General features: G+C 37.4%; 3 protein-coding genes across 9 annotated transcripts in view; 2 read left to right on the plus strand and 1 right to left on the minus strand.

Moving 5' to 3' along the window:
* The window catches only part of asap1b (ArfGAP with SH3 domain, ankyrin repeat and PH domain 1b), an 88,875-nt gene extending 86,587 nt beyond the window's left edge, over positions 1–2,288 (plus strand). For all 6 annotated transcript variants that reach the window (XM_082183989.1, XM_082183986.1, XM_082183991.1 and 3 more), the window contains one exon: positions 688–2,288. In XM_082183989.1, the coding sequence (XP_082040115.1) occupies positions 688–762 (75 nt within the window). In that variant the 3' untranslated portion in view covers positions 763–2,288. The remainder of the gene's footprint in view (positions 1–687) is intronic.
* eef1a1l3 (eukaryotic translation elongation factor 1 alpha 1, like 3) lies at positions 1,118–4,774 on the minus strand. The gene is made up of 7 exons (XM_082184005.1): positions 4,568–4,774; positions 4,319–4,498; positions 3,910–4,206; positions 3,497–3,647; positions 3,160–3,416; positions 2,847–3,081; positions 1,118–2,768 (listed from the first exon to the last, which is right to left on the minus strand). The coding sequence occupies exons 1-7, from the start codon at positions 4,709–4,711 to the stop codon at positions 2,656–2,658; spliced, it is 1,377 nt and encodes a 458-aa protein (XP_082040131.1). The 5' UTR covers positions 4,712–4,774; the 3' UTR covers positions 1,118–2,655.
* Positions 4,775–5,820: 1,046 nt separating this feature from the next.
* The window catches only part of fam49bb (family with sequence similarity 49 member Bb), a 46,426-nt gene continuing 36,694 nt past the window's right edge, over positions 5,821–15,552 (plus strand). Inside the window, exon 1 of one of the 2 annotated variants that reach the window (XM_082184015.1) lies at positions 5,821–5,950. The gene's annotated coding sequence lies outside the window, so the exon portion shown is untranslated. Of the gene's footprint in view, positions 5,951–5,987; positions 7,128–15,552 lie in introns of those variants that run through there. The other variant, XM_082184016.1, reaches the window with a different exon arrangement.

Raw genomic sequence — 15,552 nt, forward strand, 5'->3', positions numbered from 1 at the left:
TCTTAAACAAGGCTGCTTTAGGCTTTTTATTGCACTAAAAGGAAACACATTTCTTACAGAATATGAACATACAGACTACCTGGAATACAACCAAAAGTGCAAACAATGTCTTTAGTAGAGTGAAAAAGTTAAATACAACACTTTTAAAGCATAAAAATAATATATTTTTAATATGGTTGCATATATTGAGGAAATATGCTAAGTTCACATACTCGTTTCTCTGAAAAACACTTCTACAGCCAGTTATTTTACTTTGAAATGTGCGTTTCCAGGCTGGAATGTTTGTTTTTGTTTTGGTCTGTGATACTGCACGTTGCCAATTGTCATTGTTCATTGCGCTAGTTCCTGTTGCGTGTGCTCAAACTGGCAACCCGTGTGAGCGCCGTCCAGTCTGAGGAGCAGGGGTCGGGAGAAATGACGATCTCCGATATTTTGAATTTGGACTGCAGTACCTATTTTGAAGTCATTCTTACAAGACTGCACCTTTAAAGGATGAAAATAAACTCATAAACTCTTTAAATGGACATGTACATGTGCTAACCATGCTACAAGCAGAATTGTTCTGGCCATTGAATTATTGAAAATTAATTGGTAATCCTCTGGTGTGCGTTCATTTTCAGATATTCATCTATTTTTCCTTACTTGATTTAGAGCCACATGATTGTAACCTTTCTTTTTTGTTCTCAGATTGGGCACATCGAGGGGCAGCCAGAGAGGAAAGGTGTATTTCCCATGTCTTTTGTTCATATCTTGTCTGATTGACACACAAACGTCGGTTCTCCACCTCCCAACCAGCACAATACCTCTGGCTATGGGACGCACTTGACTTAGCTGCTGAATCAACAATGCAAGTTTTAAGATGGAACCACAATGAAAAACCTTACCATCGTCAGAGACAGTGTAAATAAAATGTCTAACTGTACCGCTGTTATCCGTACCGTTTTATAAAGCCTACCGCACAACGGCTAGACTGCACCCACTTAAAAGACCAGCACTTTCCCTCCACTATTACTGATACTGTATCTCTGTATATAAGATTGTACATAAATGTGTGCGTGTGTGTTTCACACAAGGATGAGTGTGTGATTTATTTTTTTTGTGTAAATGTAGAAACCTGTGTTGGTCTGAAAAGTAAATTTGTGAACTTGTACTCTACCTGCCAGTAAGTTATGGCTGGGGCCAGTTTTGTTCAAATAAGTTTTATTAATGTGTCCATCATTGCTATCATCTATAGCAGGGACAGATAGAAGTGGTCTTCTCTTCCTGATGGAACAACTGGACTTTACATTGGTTTTCGTTTACATGTTTTTACCTTCACATTTCCTAACACCACTAAAGCATGTCAGAGTGAAATGTTATTTTGTGTTTGCTGTTTCTTTGTTCTTGCTACCTAGTGTAAAATAATTAACCTCTGCAATGCATACACAATTACCTGTGTGAACAGGATGTTCCTCTGTGATCCCATATCAGTGTTTTATCCAAGTACATTTACTACCGTCTTACTGAAGGACAGCACTTTGTAATCCAGTGGTGTTCCACAAAGGTCATCCTTTGTCATTAATATTGTTTTGAGAGATCTTGGTTACTTGAAATACTTTTGAAAATAGATAAGTTGTTTATTCAGTTTATAGATGTTATAATTTAAGTGATAGACATGGATGTACTGTATTTTAATTGGAATCTATGCCATTTTCATCCATGCTGCCAGTAACCCTTAAAGTTCAAGAAAAGTTTCATTAACTGCTCAATTTTTTTTTTTTATGTTCCTTGACAACCAGTTTCTAATGTGAGATTTGGTCAAGCCAATCCTCTGAGGCAGTGGTTCCCAAACCTGTCCTGAAGTACCCCCAACACTGCACGTTTTCTTTGTCTCCCTAATCAAACACACCTGATTCAACTCATTATCACATGGGTTAATGAGCTGAATCAGGTGTGTTTGATTAGGGAGACAAAGGAAACTTGCAGTGTTGAGGGTACTCCAGGACAGGTTTGGGAACCACTGCTCTGAGGCAACAAATCAAGGTTCTAGCATGTCAGGTTTATCCATCAACTTAAATGAGCATTGTATGAAGTTCAAGTCAAAATTAGCACAGTTACAACGAGTTCCTTAACTCTGAAATAAAGATTAACCCCTTTTGCTGCACCTACCTAGGATATAACGTGGATGAGTTGGGAGAAGTGTGATGTTCTACAGGTGTCTTTTAAACTGCAGATTTTGAGGACGGTGTCCACTGTCTAAACATGTTCCTCATTCCATTATCAATAAAATGGCTTCATGTTAAACAAGACTCCAAGTCTCAAGTGTCCTGTTTAACAGTTATGGTCAAGTTGTGACCAATTTCAGATTACAGCAACTCCAAGTGGACTTAGACCACACAAGCATGACAAACTGAAGTGAAAACTTAAATTTATTTGCAGTCCAGCAACAAAAAAGTAATGCTTTTTTTAATCTACAGCCATACCAAACCTCATATTGGGCCTCACGTTCAGTTCAAACAATTGAATACATCAGCAACACATTTAAAAAGACTTCACTTTAAGGCAACATAAAGTGCGTTTCCATAAAACTATACAAAAATTCTCAACTTAAAGAGAAACTTGGCTCACATACCAGACTGCTGGTAAAGAAATTATAAAAGGGACAAAATGATTAACTCATTTTGATACAGGAGCTTTTTGTGACGTCTTTTTGGCTTGGTCCACCTTCTCCACAGATTTGATGACCCCAACAGCAACAGTCTGTTTTAAATCCCTTACAGCAAATCGACCTGATAGGAAAAAAAAGTGACTTTAAAAACATGGCTTTTTTCAGCAGTATTTTGAGCATTTAAAATCCAGCGCCTTACCCAGAGGTGGATAATGAAAGAAGCTCTCCACACATAGGGGTTTGTTAGGGACGAGTTTGACTGTGGCACCATCTCCTGACATCAGGTACTGGGGACAATTTTCCAGTTTCTTCCCTGTACGCCGATCTAGCTTGTCCCTCAGCTCAGCAAAACGACAGGAAACATGGGTCGTGTGGCAGTCCAGTACAGGGGAGTAACCGACCTTGATTTTGCCTGGGTGGTTCAGCATTATGATCTGTTGAAATGCACAAGAGAATCAAATCACTAGTTTGTCAGCCAGAGTTCAAAACAATGTCAAAACAAGCATAGCTACCTGAGCAATAAAACTGTTGACATCCGATGGAGGGTCCTGCTGTGCATTCCCTGCTACATCACCTCTCCGGAGATTTTTTACAGAGACATTTTTAATGTTGAATCCCACATTGTGGCCAGGGAGGGCAGTCTGAAGCCCCTGGTGATGCATCTCAATGGACTTGACCTCTGCAGTCAACTTCGCTGGTGAGAAGGTCAGAACCATTCCAGGCTTCAGGATCCCCGTCTCAATCTTACCCACAGGGACGGTGCCAACACCTGGGGGCATAGCATATGTCAAGGGTACCATCCAAAACTGATTTAAATTGAGACCTTGCCCACTTGGCAGTTTAACCCACCACCAATCTTGTAGACATCTTGTAGGGGAAGGCGCAGTGGCTTCCCTGCATTACGCACTGGAGGAAGTAGGGATTCGAGCACCTCCAACAAGGTTCGACCATTTGAATGGCCTTCTTTCCTCTTGAGCTTCCACCCTTTGAACCATGGCATCTGAAGCAGAACATACAAGCAATCAAGATCAGCAGCTCTATATCAGGGGTGTTCCTGGAGATCTACCAATCTCCAAAGTTCAGCTCCAACCCTGATCAACCACACCTGAACCAGTTTTTGAAGATCTTCAAGAGAATGTGATAATTACAGACAGGTGTGTTGAAGCAGGGTTTGAGCTAAACTCTGCAGGTGGGTAGTAGTCTAGGAACAGGATTTAGGCACTCTTGTCTAGATCTTCATGGGGTGCGTAGAGTGGCCTCACCTTCTGAGATGGGGCAATCATGTTCTCACCAATCCAGCCAGAAACGGGTATGAAAGGTACAGCACCAATCTCAAAGCCAATCTTCTTTATGAACACAGAAACATTCTTCACCACCTCATCGTAGCGTTTCTGGCTGAACGGTGGCTCGGTCATGTCCATTTTGTTGACGCAAACCATGAGCTGTTTGACCCCAAGGGTGTACGCCAGCAAAGCATGCTCTCTTGTCTGACCATTGCGAGAAATCCCAGCCTCAAATTCACCCTTTGCAGCAGAGACAATCAGTAGAGCAGCATCAGCCTAAGTAGTAAAGAAAGATCGCCATTTTATTCAACTAGGTTGTATAGATACAGCAACAACAACAAAAAACAGATAAACACTCAAGAGGTCAACATCTGAATAGCATCAATACCTGAGAGGTCCCTGTGATCATGTTCTTGATAAAGTCACGATGGCCAGGTGCATCAATTATGGTAAAAGTGTATTTTTGAGTGTTGAATTTCAGCAGGGAAATGTCAATTGTAATGCCACGTTCCCTTTCTGCTTTCAATTTGTCCAGCACCCAGGCATACTTGAAGGAACCCTTTCCCATCTTCAAAAGAAGAAAAATTAAAGTCTACCACCTAAACAATCATAATAGGCAATTTAAGCTGATACTAACCTGGGTAGCAGCCTTCTCATACTTCTCAATAGTTCTATGGTCAATTCCTCCACATTTGTAAACCAGTTGACCAGTGGTTGTGGATTTACCACTGTCCACATGGCCAATGATGACCAAGTTAATGTGGATCCTTTCTTTGGCCATATTATAGTTCAAGTTTTAGACAGCAACTACAGAACTTCAAACGTATGCCTTTTTCCTAGAGTGACGTCAACCCACAGTGGAGCTTATATAGTAACTAACTGGGAAGGATTAGTTATGAATGATGGTGATTGAGTCCTGGTGTGATCAATAACCGCTGAAATAAAGACCACGCCCGCAATTAACTAGAATAGCCTTAAAGCTACAATTTACTATATTATAAAAATATCATATCCATAATTCTCTCTCAACACAAAACACATAGGCCTACTAAAATTCTTCTTCATAAATCAAAGTAAATAGTTTGTTATCTCCTTAAAACTATAACATTCCCAATCTTTCTATCATTTTTCATCTAGCCTATTTATTTTTATTTCTTGACGGCAGTGGCGGCTATAATACCAGCTCCATTTTTATTCCATTATAGCTATTAATAAATAATGTATTTCTCATGCTTTTATTTCAGGTTCGGATTAAGCGTCGTAATAAAAAATTAAATAAAAAAAAAAGTGTGATCATTGCTGCTGTTTTACTGTAACTTAATAGGTTGTTTGAATTATTATTATTATTTTATTATTATTTATTGAAATGTTTATAAATACATGATGGCTGTAAATGTAATGAATGGCATGAAAAAAGTATATTTTAAACAAGCAACTTTGATTACCACAAATTCCTGCATTCAGATTTAAACGTCCATGTTTTTGTATTAGTTGAAACCTTGCCCGGTAGTAGAATATTTAATTTTGTAGAGGGGAATTATATCCCCAAGTTTCAAGTAGCCTATGGCTCGTCACGTGAATATGACATTATGTGTGATTGGGTGACAGAAAACTTGTTGCATTTGCTCAGGTTTACATAACAGGAATGAGTTCATCCGTCAGGTGTGTCGCATAAGCGTTGGCCGGCAGGGGGCGTGTTGAAACAACTACATTAACTTTAGTTATATTAAAACAAATCGTCTCGTGTCTAATGCACACGAGAATATATAGAATTTAAAGTCATGTCCTTGGTTTTCATATTTTATGATGATGTTTGGTGCTTGATTTAAGCGTTTGGTTTAAAATGCAAGAACACAATGACGTTTTATTAACCCGGAAATAACAGTCGGTAAGACAGCTGAGAGCGAGAGAGGCTCAGATACAGAGAAGGAGAGAGAGAGATCTAAAGCCTTCTCCCTGGAGCTTATAGCGTGCTACCTGGACTCCATACGTTTTTCCCCTCATTGCTTCGAATTCAAAGGTGCGTTTTCGTTCCACTCTTATATCTTTATGCTGCACGTACTGCGCTTTATTGTGTATATTCATAACTCAATGCATGGTTGCTGTAGTACAGCATGTGACTGAGCGGTACGTGTGCTTTCAGCACGATGGCACCCGTGGCTATCCGTTGTTTAAAAGCGTATACAGGAACAAATGAAATATTATTGTATGGCGATGTTTAAATGCATTTATGGGTAGAATATAGTAAAGCAGATTTGTGTCATACAATGCAATGCTGTGGAACTTCTGCCATGCATTGTGCAACACAGGGTTTACACTTTTCATAAGCAGAAATATATACTATTGCTGTTCTGTTTCCATTGTCATGGAAAACCCCGAAATATCAGAATATTTAAAAAATGTGATGGGTAAGGAAACGTCATGGAAATTTATTTTGTCTCTTAAAAAACACATGTAAATGTCTAATTACACATTTTCTGGTCATGCTCAGGTCTACAACATTTCTTTGGCTAGAAATGTCTAATATAAAATTATTTGTAAAAGTATTGACCAATCGTGAAAATGCATTAGTCAAAGGTCCATCTGATGCTTTTGCTCAGATTCCAAGTGGTTACTGTATATTGTAATCTAGTGTTCAAGTGTAGTGCACTAAATGTCCAATGTAGGGGTCATTTATCCATGTGCAGTTTAATGAAAGTACTTGCAAAACATGTTGTTTCCAAACTGATTAAGATGTCAGAATTGTTTGATTGGCTTATTAAAATCATTAGTTTGATGTAGGTATTATTTATTGGTATGTTATGTAAATCAAAATGATGAATATCGTCTTATCACTTTATAAACCTCCTCACGTATTACGCTGGCATTTCCAAATATATACCATTGGATAAATATGTCATCATAGTTATTCACGTGGCGCTACTGCGTTCATATCATTCGATTAGCATCTTATCACCTCTCTTTCCTTTTATGGTATGTAGGTGAGGCTTGAAGTCAAGCATACAGGAAGACTCTGATGTGGTGTTTTTTGACACTTTTTGCACACTTATCCTATATTTTAAGTCATAGCTATATTGAGATTTATTTGTTATTTTTTTATGTGTAACCTGTTTGCTTGTGTTGGAGGATGTTGCCTGCTGGGATTGCATTTTATATCATTGTTGTGCTGGGAGTAAATTGGATGGATCATCATTTATGTAAGTTTGATAAAAATATAATGGGCTTGGTGATGATGGATATAGTCTTGCACAATATAGACACATATAAAAAATCAGCAAGAATGCATTAAATTGATCAGAAGTAAGATTTAAAAATAGTCTTCAAATAAATGCTTTTCTTTGTTACTCAAAGAATCATAAAAAAAAAAAAGTTTCACGGTTTCCAAAACGTATTTATCACTATCTGCGCAACTTTTAACTTTAATGGTGATGAGAATTTATTTTATTTTTAGCCGCAAATCAGCTTATTAGACTGATTTCTGAAGGATCATGTGACACTGAAGCAACTGGGCTGCTGAAAATGTAGTTTTGCCATCACAGGAATAAATGAGTAATACATATTTTGAAATATATTCAAATAGAAAACTGTTTTTACTTTATTTTTGATCAAGTCACTTGATCAAGGCTTCTTTCCAAAACTTGGACCAGGTTTCAGGCATAGCATGCTTTGCTTTGCCTGCATGTCGGACCATGAGGAGTAAACATTGTGGGTCTGCTTGTTTAACGGACAGATTTCATGAATAAAGGTACTCGTAATCTGCTTCTGTATCTGATGTGGAAGTGATAGGTGTGTCCATTAGTGTTTGTTTGTTTGTTTGTTTGATTGATTGAGAGAGGACTGCCTTAGTAAGCATTTAGATTAATGGTATACAATTTTATTTAACAGTCCACAATTGAAGAAGTTTTGAATTAATTTTGACCTTAACTGTATTAAAGGGACTATATATAATAAATAAATTCATGTATTAATTGCTTTTTTTATTGTCCATGTGTGAACAGCTTGTAATTAATACGAGACCTACCCAGACTCCCTAGGTCATTTAAAGCTTGTAGTAGACAGATTTTTATGTATTACTCAGGACGTTTTTACAGTGTTCAGGCCAGGGTAATGCCGAAAGAGCCATTCTGTACTGTAATGTCAATGTGTCATGTAAAGAAAAGGGATTAATTCAAACAATTGTCTGACATAGCCAGATCTTTATAGTATAGTCTATAGTATCAAATATAGGCTACTTTATAATAAAAACTATCATAACAGAGCATACCTGATCTGTCGACATGATGCCGTAGAATTGCAGATCTTGTGCAAACATATCCACATCACTATGATCAGATGCTTCGTAACTGCTATTTTCTCACCGCTGTCATTTTTGTGTGAGCGGCGTTGGGATGTTCATTAACAGTATATCACTGTAAAGGTACTTCTTTTTACTTCTAAGCGAAGAACGAAAAAGAACTTTGCCGCGAGTATATGGGGACTTTAAATCATGTTTAGTTTCTTACAGTTTCTGAATTCTACATATAGCCCCTTTAAAGTGGTTGGGTTTTTAAACTATACTGCTCCCTGTGCTCTTGATTCATGGCTAAACTATCAGCTATAATATTTGCGCAGTGCATATTTCATTGTTATCTGCAGGTTAGCTGCAAAAGTGGAAATTCCTCAGAATTTTTTTTATTGAGGAAACTAAGTGAATTCAAACCTGTTTTTTTTGGAAAGCTCATGAATATTTTTTTATTGTTAGAGACCCCATGAAATGGTATGATGATGATGAGCTCTGTTTTCTCTGGTGTTGATGCATTTCCACTTGAAACAGGAAATTGCATTGGGACAGCTGATCCCTTTTTTAAATATACAGGAGTTTGTCACTGCCCAAACAAAAATACATTGATACACTTCCTTCGCAATCAGTGAGAAAGAAAATAAAGTAAATACTTAAAATACTTCAATAATTAAATTAGATTTTTGACAGTAGAGACTTTTGAACTTTGTTCATAAAATAATCCTGAAACTAAATGCATCAGTTTCCACAAAAAAATCGGATCTGCCATTACAGGAATCAATTACATTTTAAAATGCATTAAAATAGAAAATGCTTATTGTAAAATTGTAATAATAATTTCACAATATTACTGTTTTTACAGTATTTTTTTGGTTATTAAACTGCAGCCTTGGCGAGCAAGAGATAAAAAAACAAAAAAAAAACATGACACCAAACATTTGAACGGTAGTGTAATTTCAGGTGTGCAATATAGTTGTCCTCAAAGCTAACAGATGCACCCACAGTCACTTTACTCCAATTTTAATTTTGCAAGCCCAGTGTGCATACATTATTGTAATTAGCACTTCTTTTCATTCCAGTAAGAATGTTAGTTCTAAGAAAAGTGTTTTATGTATTTGGAGGTTAGTGAAGGATTGGTGCTGTAAAACTCTCACAAGAATGCAGTGTACAAATCGGTGATGGTCGATGTACATTTTGTAATTGAAGCAGTGCACTCTTTCCTCATTTTCTTTAACATTAATTTAAGCAATTTTATGAGAATTATGTGCTGGGCGTTTAGTTAGTTAAACCATAGCAAATTTTATAGTGGGATAAGTGTGATCTCAAAACTGTAGGCCTGTTGTTTTAAGAGTGCTAATCTGTAGAATTTGCCTATGAAAGACATAAGGAAGCTTATTGTTAGTACTAATCTTTCTTCTGAACTGGCTCGTGAAACTTCCTGTTTTACCTCACATTGGCCTTTACCACTGGAAATGAACATCATATTTCTTATGTTATGTGTGTGCTTGTCTTGTAATGCTTTTTACGTTTTGTAGATATTTTTTAAAGAATGTTGAAGGTTGAATAATGTTTTAGTGTTACGTCATTAACTGATATGTGTTGTTAAGCCTCAAAAGCACGTATAAATGCCCCTGTGGACTTGAATAGATTTTTTTAACCTCAGGTGATCTCTGTTCTCTGTCTTGCAGAAGCATGTAATGTCTTAATTTCATGTCTCCACATGTCAACCAGTAACTGTTGAGCTGAGTAGTGTGATTTTTTTTTTCCCCTTGATTGCCATATCAGGATTCTAAAATTTCAATTGTGAAGTGTTAAATAGAAATGAAAACAGATTTGACACACACATCTCTGGCACTTCCATGTGCTTGAAAGGAAATTTTTTCCAACTACTATTGATTTAAGGAGGCGTGAACTTTGCAATCCCCCCCCACACACACACACACTATTACTTTACCTTTAACTAAGATTAAAATAAAAATGGAAAATATAAAAATAAAAACTAATTCAAAATATGAATAAATTCACTGCCTTGCAAAACAAAATTTGGATTTGGATTGTTTGGATTTAAATGGGCAAATGCGGATCATTATTGCTGTGATTAGGCTATGTTTCTAGGATGTTATATGTTTGGCAACAGTTTTTCTAACCCTAATTAATGAAGCGTTCAGCTTTTTGTTTCTTAAACGACTATGTTGGAACATCATGGCCATATTCCAGGATGACAATGTCAAGATTCATCAGGCTCAAATTGTGAAAGAATGGTTGGGAGGGAGCATGAAGAATCTTTTTCACACATGAAATGGCACCTTTGAGTCCAGACCTTAAATTCATTGAAAGTCTTTAGGATGTGTTGGAGTAGACTTTACAGAGTGCTTGACTCGCCACAAGATCTTGACCAAAAATTTATGCACCTCTTGATGGAAATACCGCCACAACATTAAGAGGTGCATATCTTTTTTTTATCATGTTCGTTTTGCGATCTTGCTAGTTTCCAGTGATTTCTTTCTGATTCGTTTTCTGATAAAACTTCCATTTCTGGGTGAAATTATGAGTTTGTATGACGTTGTTCCAGAGAGGTGTGTAACGGGCTGGTTTTAGTGAAGCACTGCGGAGCTTCTGGCCCGACAGTGGAAACGCAGCATGGTTTTGGGCTCGGTGCTACAGCCCAGCCCGGCCCGTTGAAAGCCATGACTCGCACTGGCCCGACAGTGGAAAAGCGGCTATTGATGACCTCATACTTTCAGGCGGCAGGTACTGTACATCGGCAGATTATGCCATAGTCGTTCACTGTGTGTGTTGCATGCATAGCGTGTACGTGAATGTTGGGGCGGATGCATCAAAATCGGGGTGTGATCCTTTTAGTGTTTCGTGTTTGTTTTGGAGATTTTGTTTTGGTAGGCAATTTCAGAGAGGCTAGCAATAGCAAGCTTTGAAAGCATGAGATCCCACCCTCCCTTCAGAACGCTCTCCAAAGCCACTCCTTCAGAAGACATGAACAGCAGAGTCTGCAAAGACGAGAGACGGCTTTCAATTACCTCATGTCTCAAAGCACATAACATTACAATAATATTGAACGTAAACAACTTACAGAGCTCTTACTTGTACTACCTGACTGCTGCAGATTCATTTCATCATTGATATATTGACCAAGAAATGCATAAACAGCTCCGGGTTGAAAGTCACAGGTTGCCATCTCATAATTATGGTTATGGCAATTTCCAGCAACTTCTTTCTGCTGGTCTATCCAAAGCTGCACGGGTGAAGATTAGAGAAATCTTAACCAATTTTTTTTAAAGACAATTTTTTCACAACCCAACCAAATCCTAATGAACACATTTAAGCCCTGCCTTATATTGTATTCCTTAAAAAAAGAAGACATTTTGTAAGTTAAATGTTGCAGATGCCAATTATGTCTTTAAAGATACAAATACAGACACACAATGAAATGTTGTAGATTTAGTTAAATGTTTTTGGTAAAAGTCAGACCTCCCGAAAATTGCTAAATGGGAAATTAGAATTTAATTGCCCAATTAAATTGCAGTTCTGTAATTTCTTTTGTTTGGCAACAATGAGCCTGTTTTCAGATTTCACTTCGGCTGTGTCACTTTGACACTCTACATATATTGTGTGCCCACCTCCTCCCACTCGTTTCCATGGTGAGGATGGCTGAACAGGGCGACCGGCACAGATGACTTGCCAACAGTTGGGAAGGAAACCCAACAATATCCATCTGTTGCCTTTAACATGCCAATCTTCAGTAAAGCAGAATACTAGACTTTCTGCTTTCAGTCAGAAAACATGAGTGACATGATCGTGAATTAAATACAGCTGAATAAAAGCAGCACAGTGAGTGCTGTCTGAGGTGATGTCTGAGGTGTCCCAGGGCCTAAAGAGGAAATGAGTCAAGCTTGTTTTTGCCTTATTAGTCAGCTCATGACTCTTCATGCTTGAGGCTTTGGCTGGTTTTAGATGGTCCACCCCAGGGCTTCACATGTACTCTTTTGCCCAAAAGAAAAGGTTTACTAATCTGCGTTAAGACATTTGAACATTTATGTATGTATTTACTGGGGGTGGGAGAAAAATATCGATGCAACGTGAATCTCTCTCCAACGATTCTGGATCGATACTGAGAATTTCAGAATCGATTCTGAGCTTAGTTTTTAACCGCATGCCGATTAAGATAATGTGTGCTTTAGAAACATATTCTTCTTGCTTCCAATTCCCCCCACACACACACCACTCGAACTTGGCATAAAATAATCTTTCATAAAGTTCAGAAAGGTTGAAGAGAATTACAAAGACATTTGCTGGCTTCATTTGCTTCAATTGCTTGACATGTTACGCTTGCAGTGTGCGGTCTCACCCGCTGGTATTTTCCTCAAATGCTCTACGGAGGCATCATTTATGTAGTTTGTAATGCAGCAGGCTTATATATAAAAAATATGAAACTTAGTGACAGAAGGCTGCTTTCAATTTCAAATGCTCACTTGCGCTTTGTGAAGAGTGCTTGTGTATGTGGTTGTGTGCGACTCCGTACTAAATGTTGTTAAATGTACTATAGTTGCATCTCAAAATGCTTTAATGATTGACTGGACAAAAACATCTTATATTTCAAAAGAGAGCTGCATTAGTGTGAATGCAGCTTATTAGATTTCCCGCTGTCTATGATGTCATTAGTAATAATCAAACAACAGTAAAGATGTGAGAGAGAGAAATCACTCGCTGCTCTTGACTAGAAAACGTTCAGATTCTGGAAGCACTTTTAGTTTATTGCTTGTAATGTGTCTTTGTTCCTCTTTTTTTATTTACTTCTTGCTTTTGTTTTAAAGCTATATATTAGTTTGTTTTAATACTTTTTTTTGTATTTTATACATTTGTAATTATTTTAAAAAGTACATACGTAATTAAATAAAGAAAAGATTTTAAGATTTTCAAGTCGGTAAACTAATAATAAAAAAGTAGATCAAGAATGGTTTTGGAATTGGATTGTGACTCGGATCGTGAGGTCCCTAAAGACTTACTAGAATGTTTCATCAAATAATTTTAGCTAGTAATGTTTCACAATATATTCACAAATTAATTTTAGTAAAGTATTTAACCTAAAACCATAAAATGTAAGGGAAAAACTGCAGTTTTAACTGTCCGGGTATTAGGGCTGGGCAATATGGCCCACAAAATGATCACGATATTTTTTTTTATATCAGTCGATATTGCTAATAATTTATTACAATAAATGCCAAATCTTTGTGCTTGTGTTGCCTGACTTTGACACGTATCTTCAGCACAGTTTTCAGTGCAGGCTGCAATATTAATAATATTACATGTTTTGTCTCTTAAAAACGCACATTTGACAGTAGCTTGAGTTGACCGTAATAGTAGTAGCTTGTGTTAGGATGCAGATGTAAATTTCTGTTCATTAACAAAAACAGTGACGTAAAAATTGTAACAACTCATTTTTAAATGGTAAAATTATAATATTCTGACTGTTTGAGTACTATTAAAATTTACCCTTGGTCTTCCATAGTAACATACATTTAGTTCATGATAACCACAGTTAAACCCACACATATAGCAAATCACAGATTATATGTTCTGTAATAATCCAAAAAACAATGTTGAGGGAACAACGGTTATGCTAACTTTAAGATTGTCCTACATTGTTTGTTTGTTTGTTTGTTTGTTTGTATGTTTGTTTTAAACTTCAATGTACTTGATGGTGAACGTGAAACCATTTTAAAGAATAAATATTATTTTGGAGTGAAATCCAACACCCATTGATTCTGTGTTGGTCATATTGCAAAGAAAGTGCCTCACTAGATGTTTAAGTGCTTATTGATCTGTTATCATCAGGAGATTTAATAACACACACCTTGTTGATTGGTTTTTCATTCTGTATCATCAGGATACAGTCACAGTCCACCTAAGAGAACATGAGCTTCAACCGGTTTGATTCTTGGTCATATCATTTCCACTCAACTAAATATTAGTACAACACTGACTGTTCAATGGAACCAGTTGCTTTGCTTCAGTTGTTTGGAAGATAATCTTCATAGTTAAGCGTTTGTCAGACTCAGTTTCATTCTATGGTCCATTTTAGGAGTCACACTAATCCAGGTTGAGGTTTTAGAGGTACACATGCTTTCTCTGGTCCTCAAATGCTTTGTGTAAGAAACGTAGATGATCATTTTTCAAAAGGTTTTCTTATGTTGTATATAATATACTGAGGGCAGTTACGGATGACGTGCATGTGAGCGTGTCTCTAGTTACTGTTGCGTTTGTCAGCTGTTAGTTGTGCTTATATTTGCTATGTCAGCTTCCTTCTAACCCATGCTGCTGTCTCACCGACCTCTTCGATTTCACCTTCAGGGACAGTAACCACACTGTTTTAGTGTGGGTCAAAGCAAATAGACAGCACTAGGGGTGTGGGGGGTAAAGACAGTAATTGTGAAGGCAGTAAATAATGTTGTTAGATGACTCAACCTCCCACTGCAAGCAGTTTCTCTACATTTGTTATCTTCTAGACAAGGTCTGTCTTGGGTAAATAAAAGCCTACAGTTAGCGTAGGCTTAGGCCTGTGCAGTTGTGTGTACTTTCTGCACTTTAAAGGGATAGTTCTCCCAAAATTTGTGTCATTTACTCACCCTCATGTTCTTCCAAACCCATATGACCTCATTTCATCTGTGGGATAAAAAAAGGAAAACATTTGTATAATGTACTGGCCTGGGTGCTTTTTTCCATGCAACTATACAATGAACATGACTGGAGCGCAACGCCTGAAAATAGGTCTAATAGGTTAGACAAACTTAGTCCCGGTCACGTTGGAAGTTACTGAGCTGGGGACTATTTTCAGGCGCTGCGTCATATCATTACGCCTGCTTCACTCATGGTACGGCAGCAAAGTTTCTTGATTATTACGCAGGAATGAGAGTATAGTTCCTAGCCATATCAGCCTAGAAAATCGCAACTTTACATTTTCCGTCGGTCTTAGTACACGGTTTAACTAGAGAAGAGTCAAGTTTTAAATAGGAAAAATATTGAAACTCTTTGGTCATTTTGAAAGAAATGCTACTGGACTCATCAGAATCAATGATCTATGCTAAAAGTGGTACCGTCAGACCCGGAGTTCGGCTGAATGGATTCTAAAACGGTAAAACTCAACTGTTTAACTCTGGGGGAGTTGTAAAATGTTTCCGAAAAAAGTGGAGTATCCCTTTAAGCTTCAAAAAAGACACCAAGCATTTTACCAAAATAGTAGACCATGTGACTTCTGAGCTGTATGTCTTTATGTAAAGAAACAGACCAAAAGTCATTATTCACTTGATATCTGCTCTTTTCTTGTGTTC

The sequence above is a fragment of the Leuciscus leuciscus genome, assembly GCF_965113295.1.
Source record: "Leuciscus leuciscus genome assembly, chromosome: 11".
NCBI classification, from domain to species: Eukaryota; Metazoa; Chordata; class Actinopteri; order Cypriniformes; family Leuciscidae; genus Leuciscus; species Leuciscus leuciscus.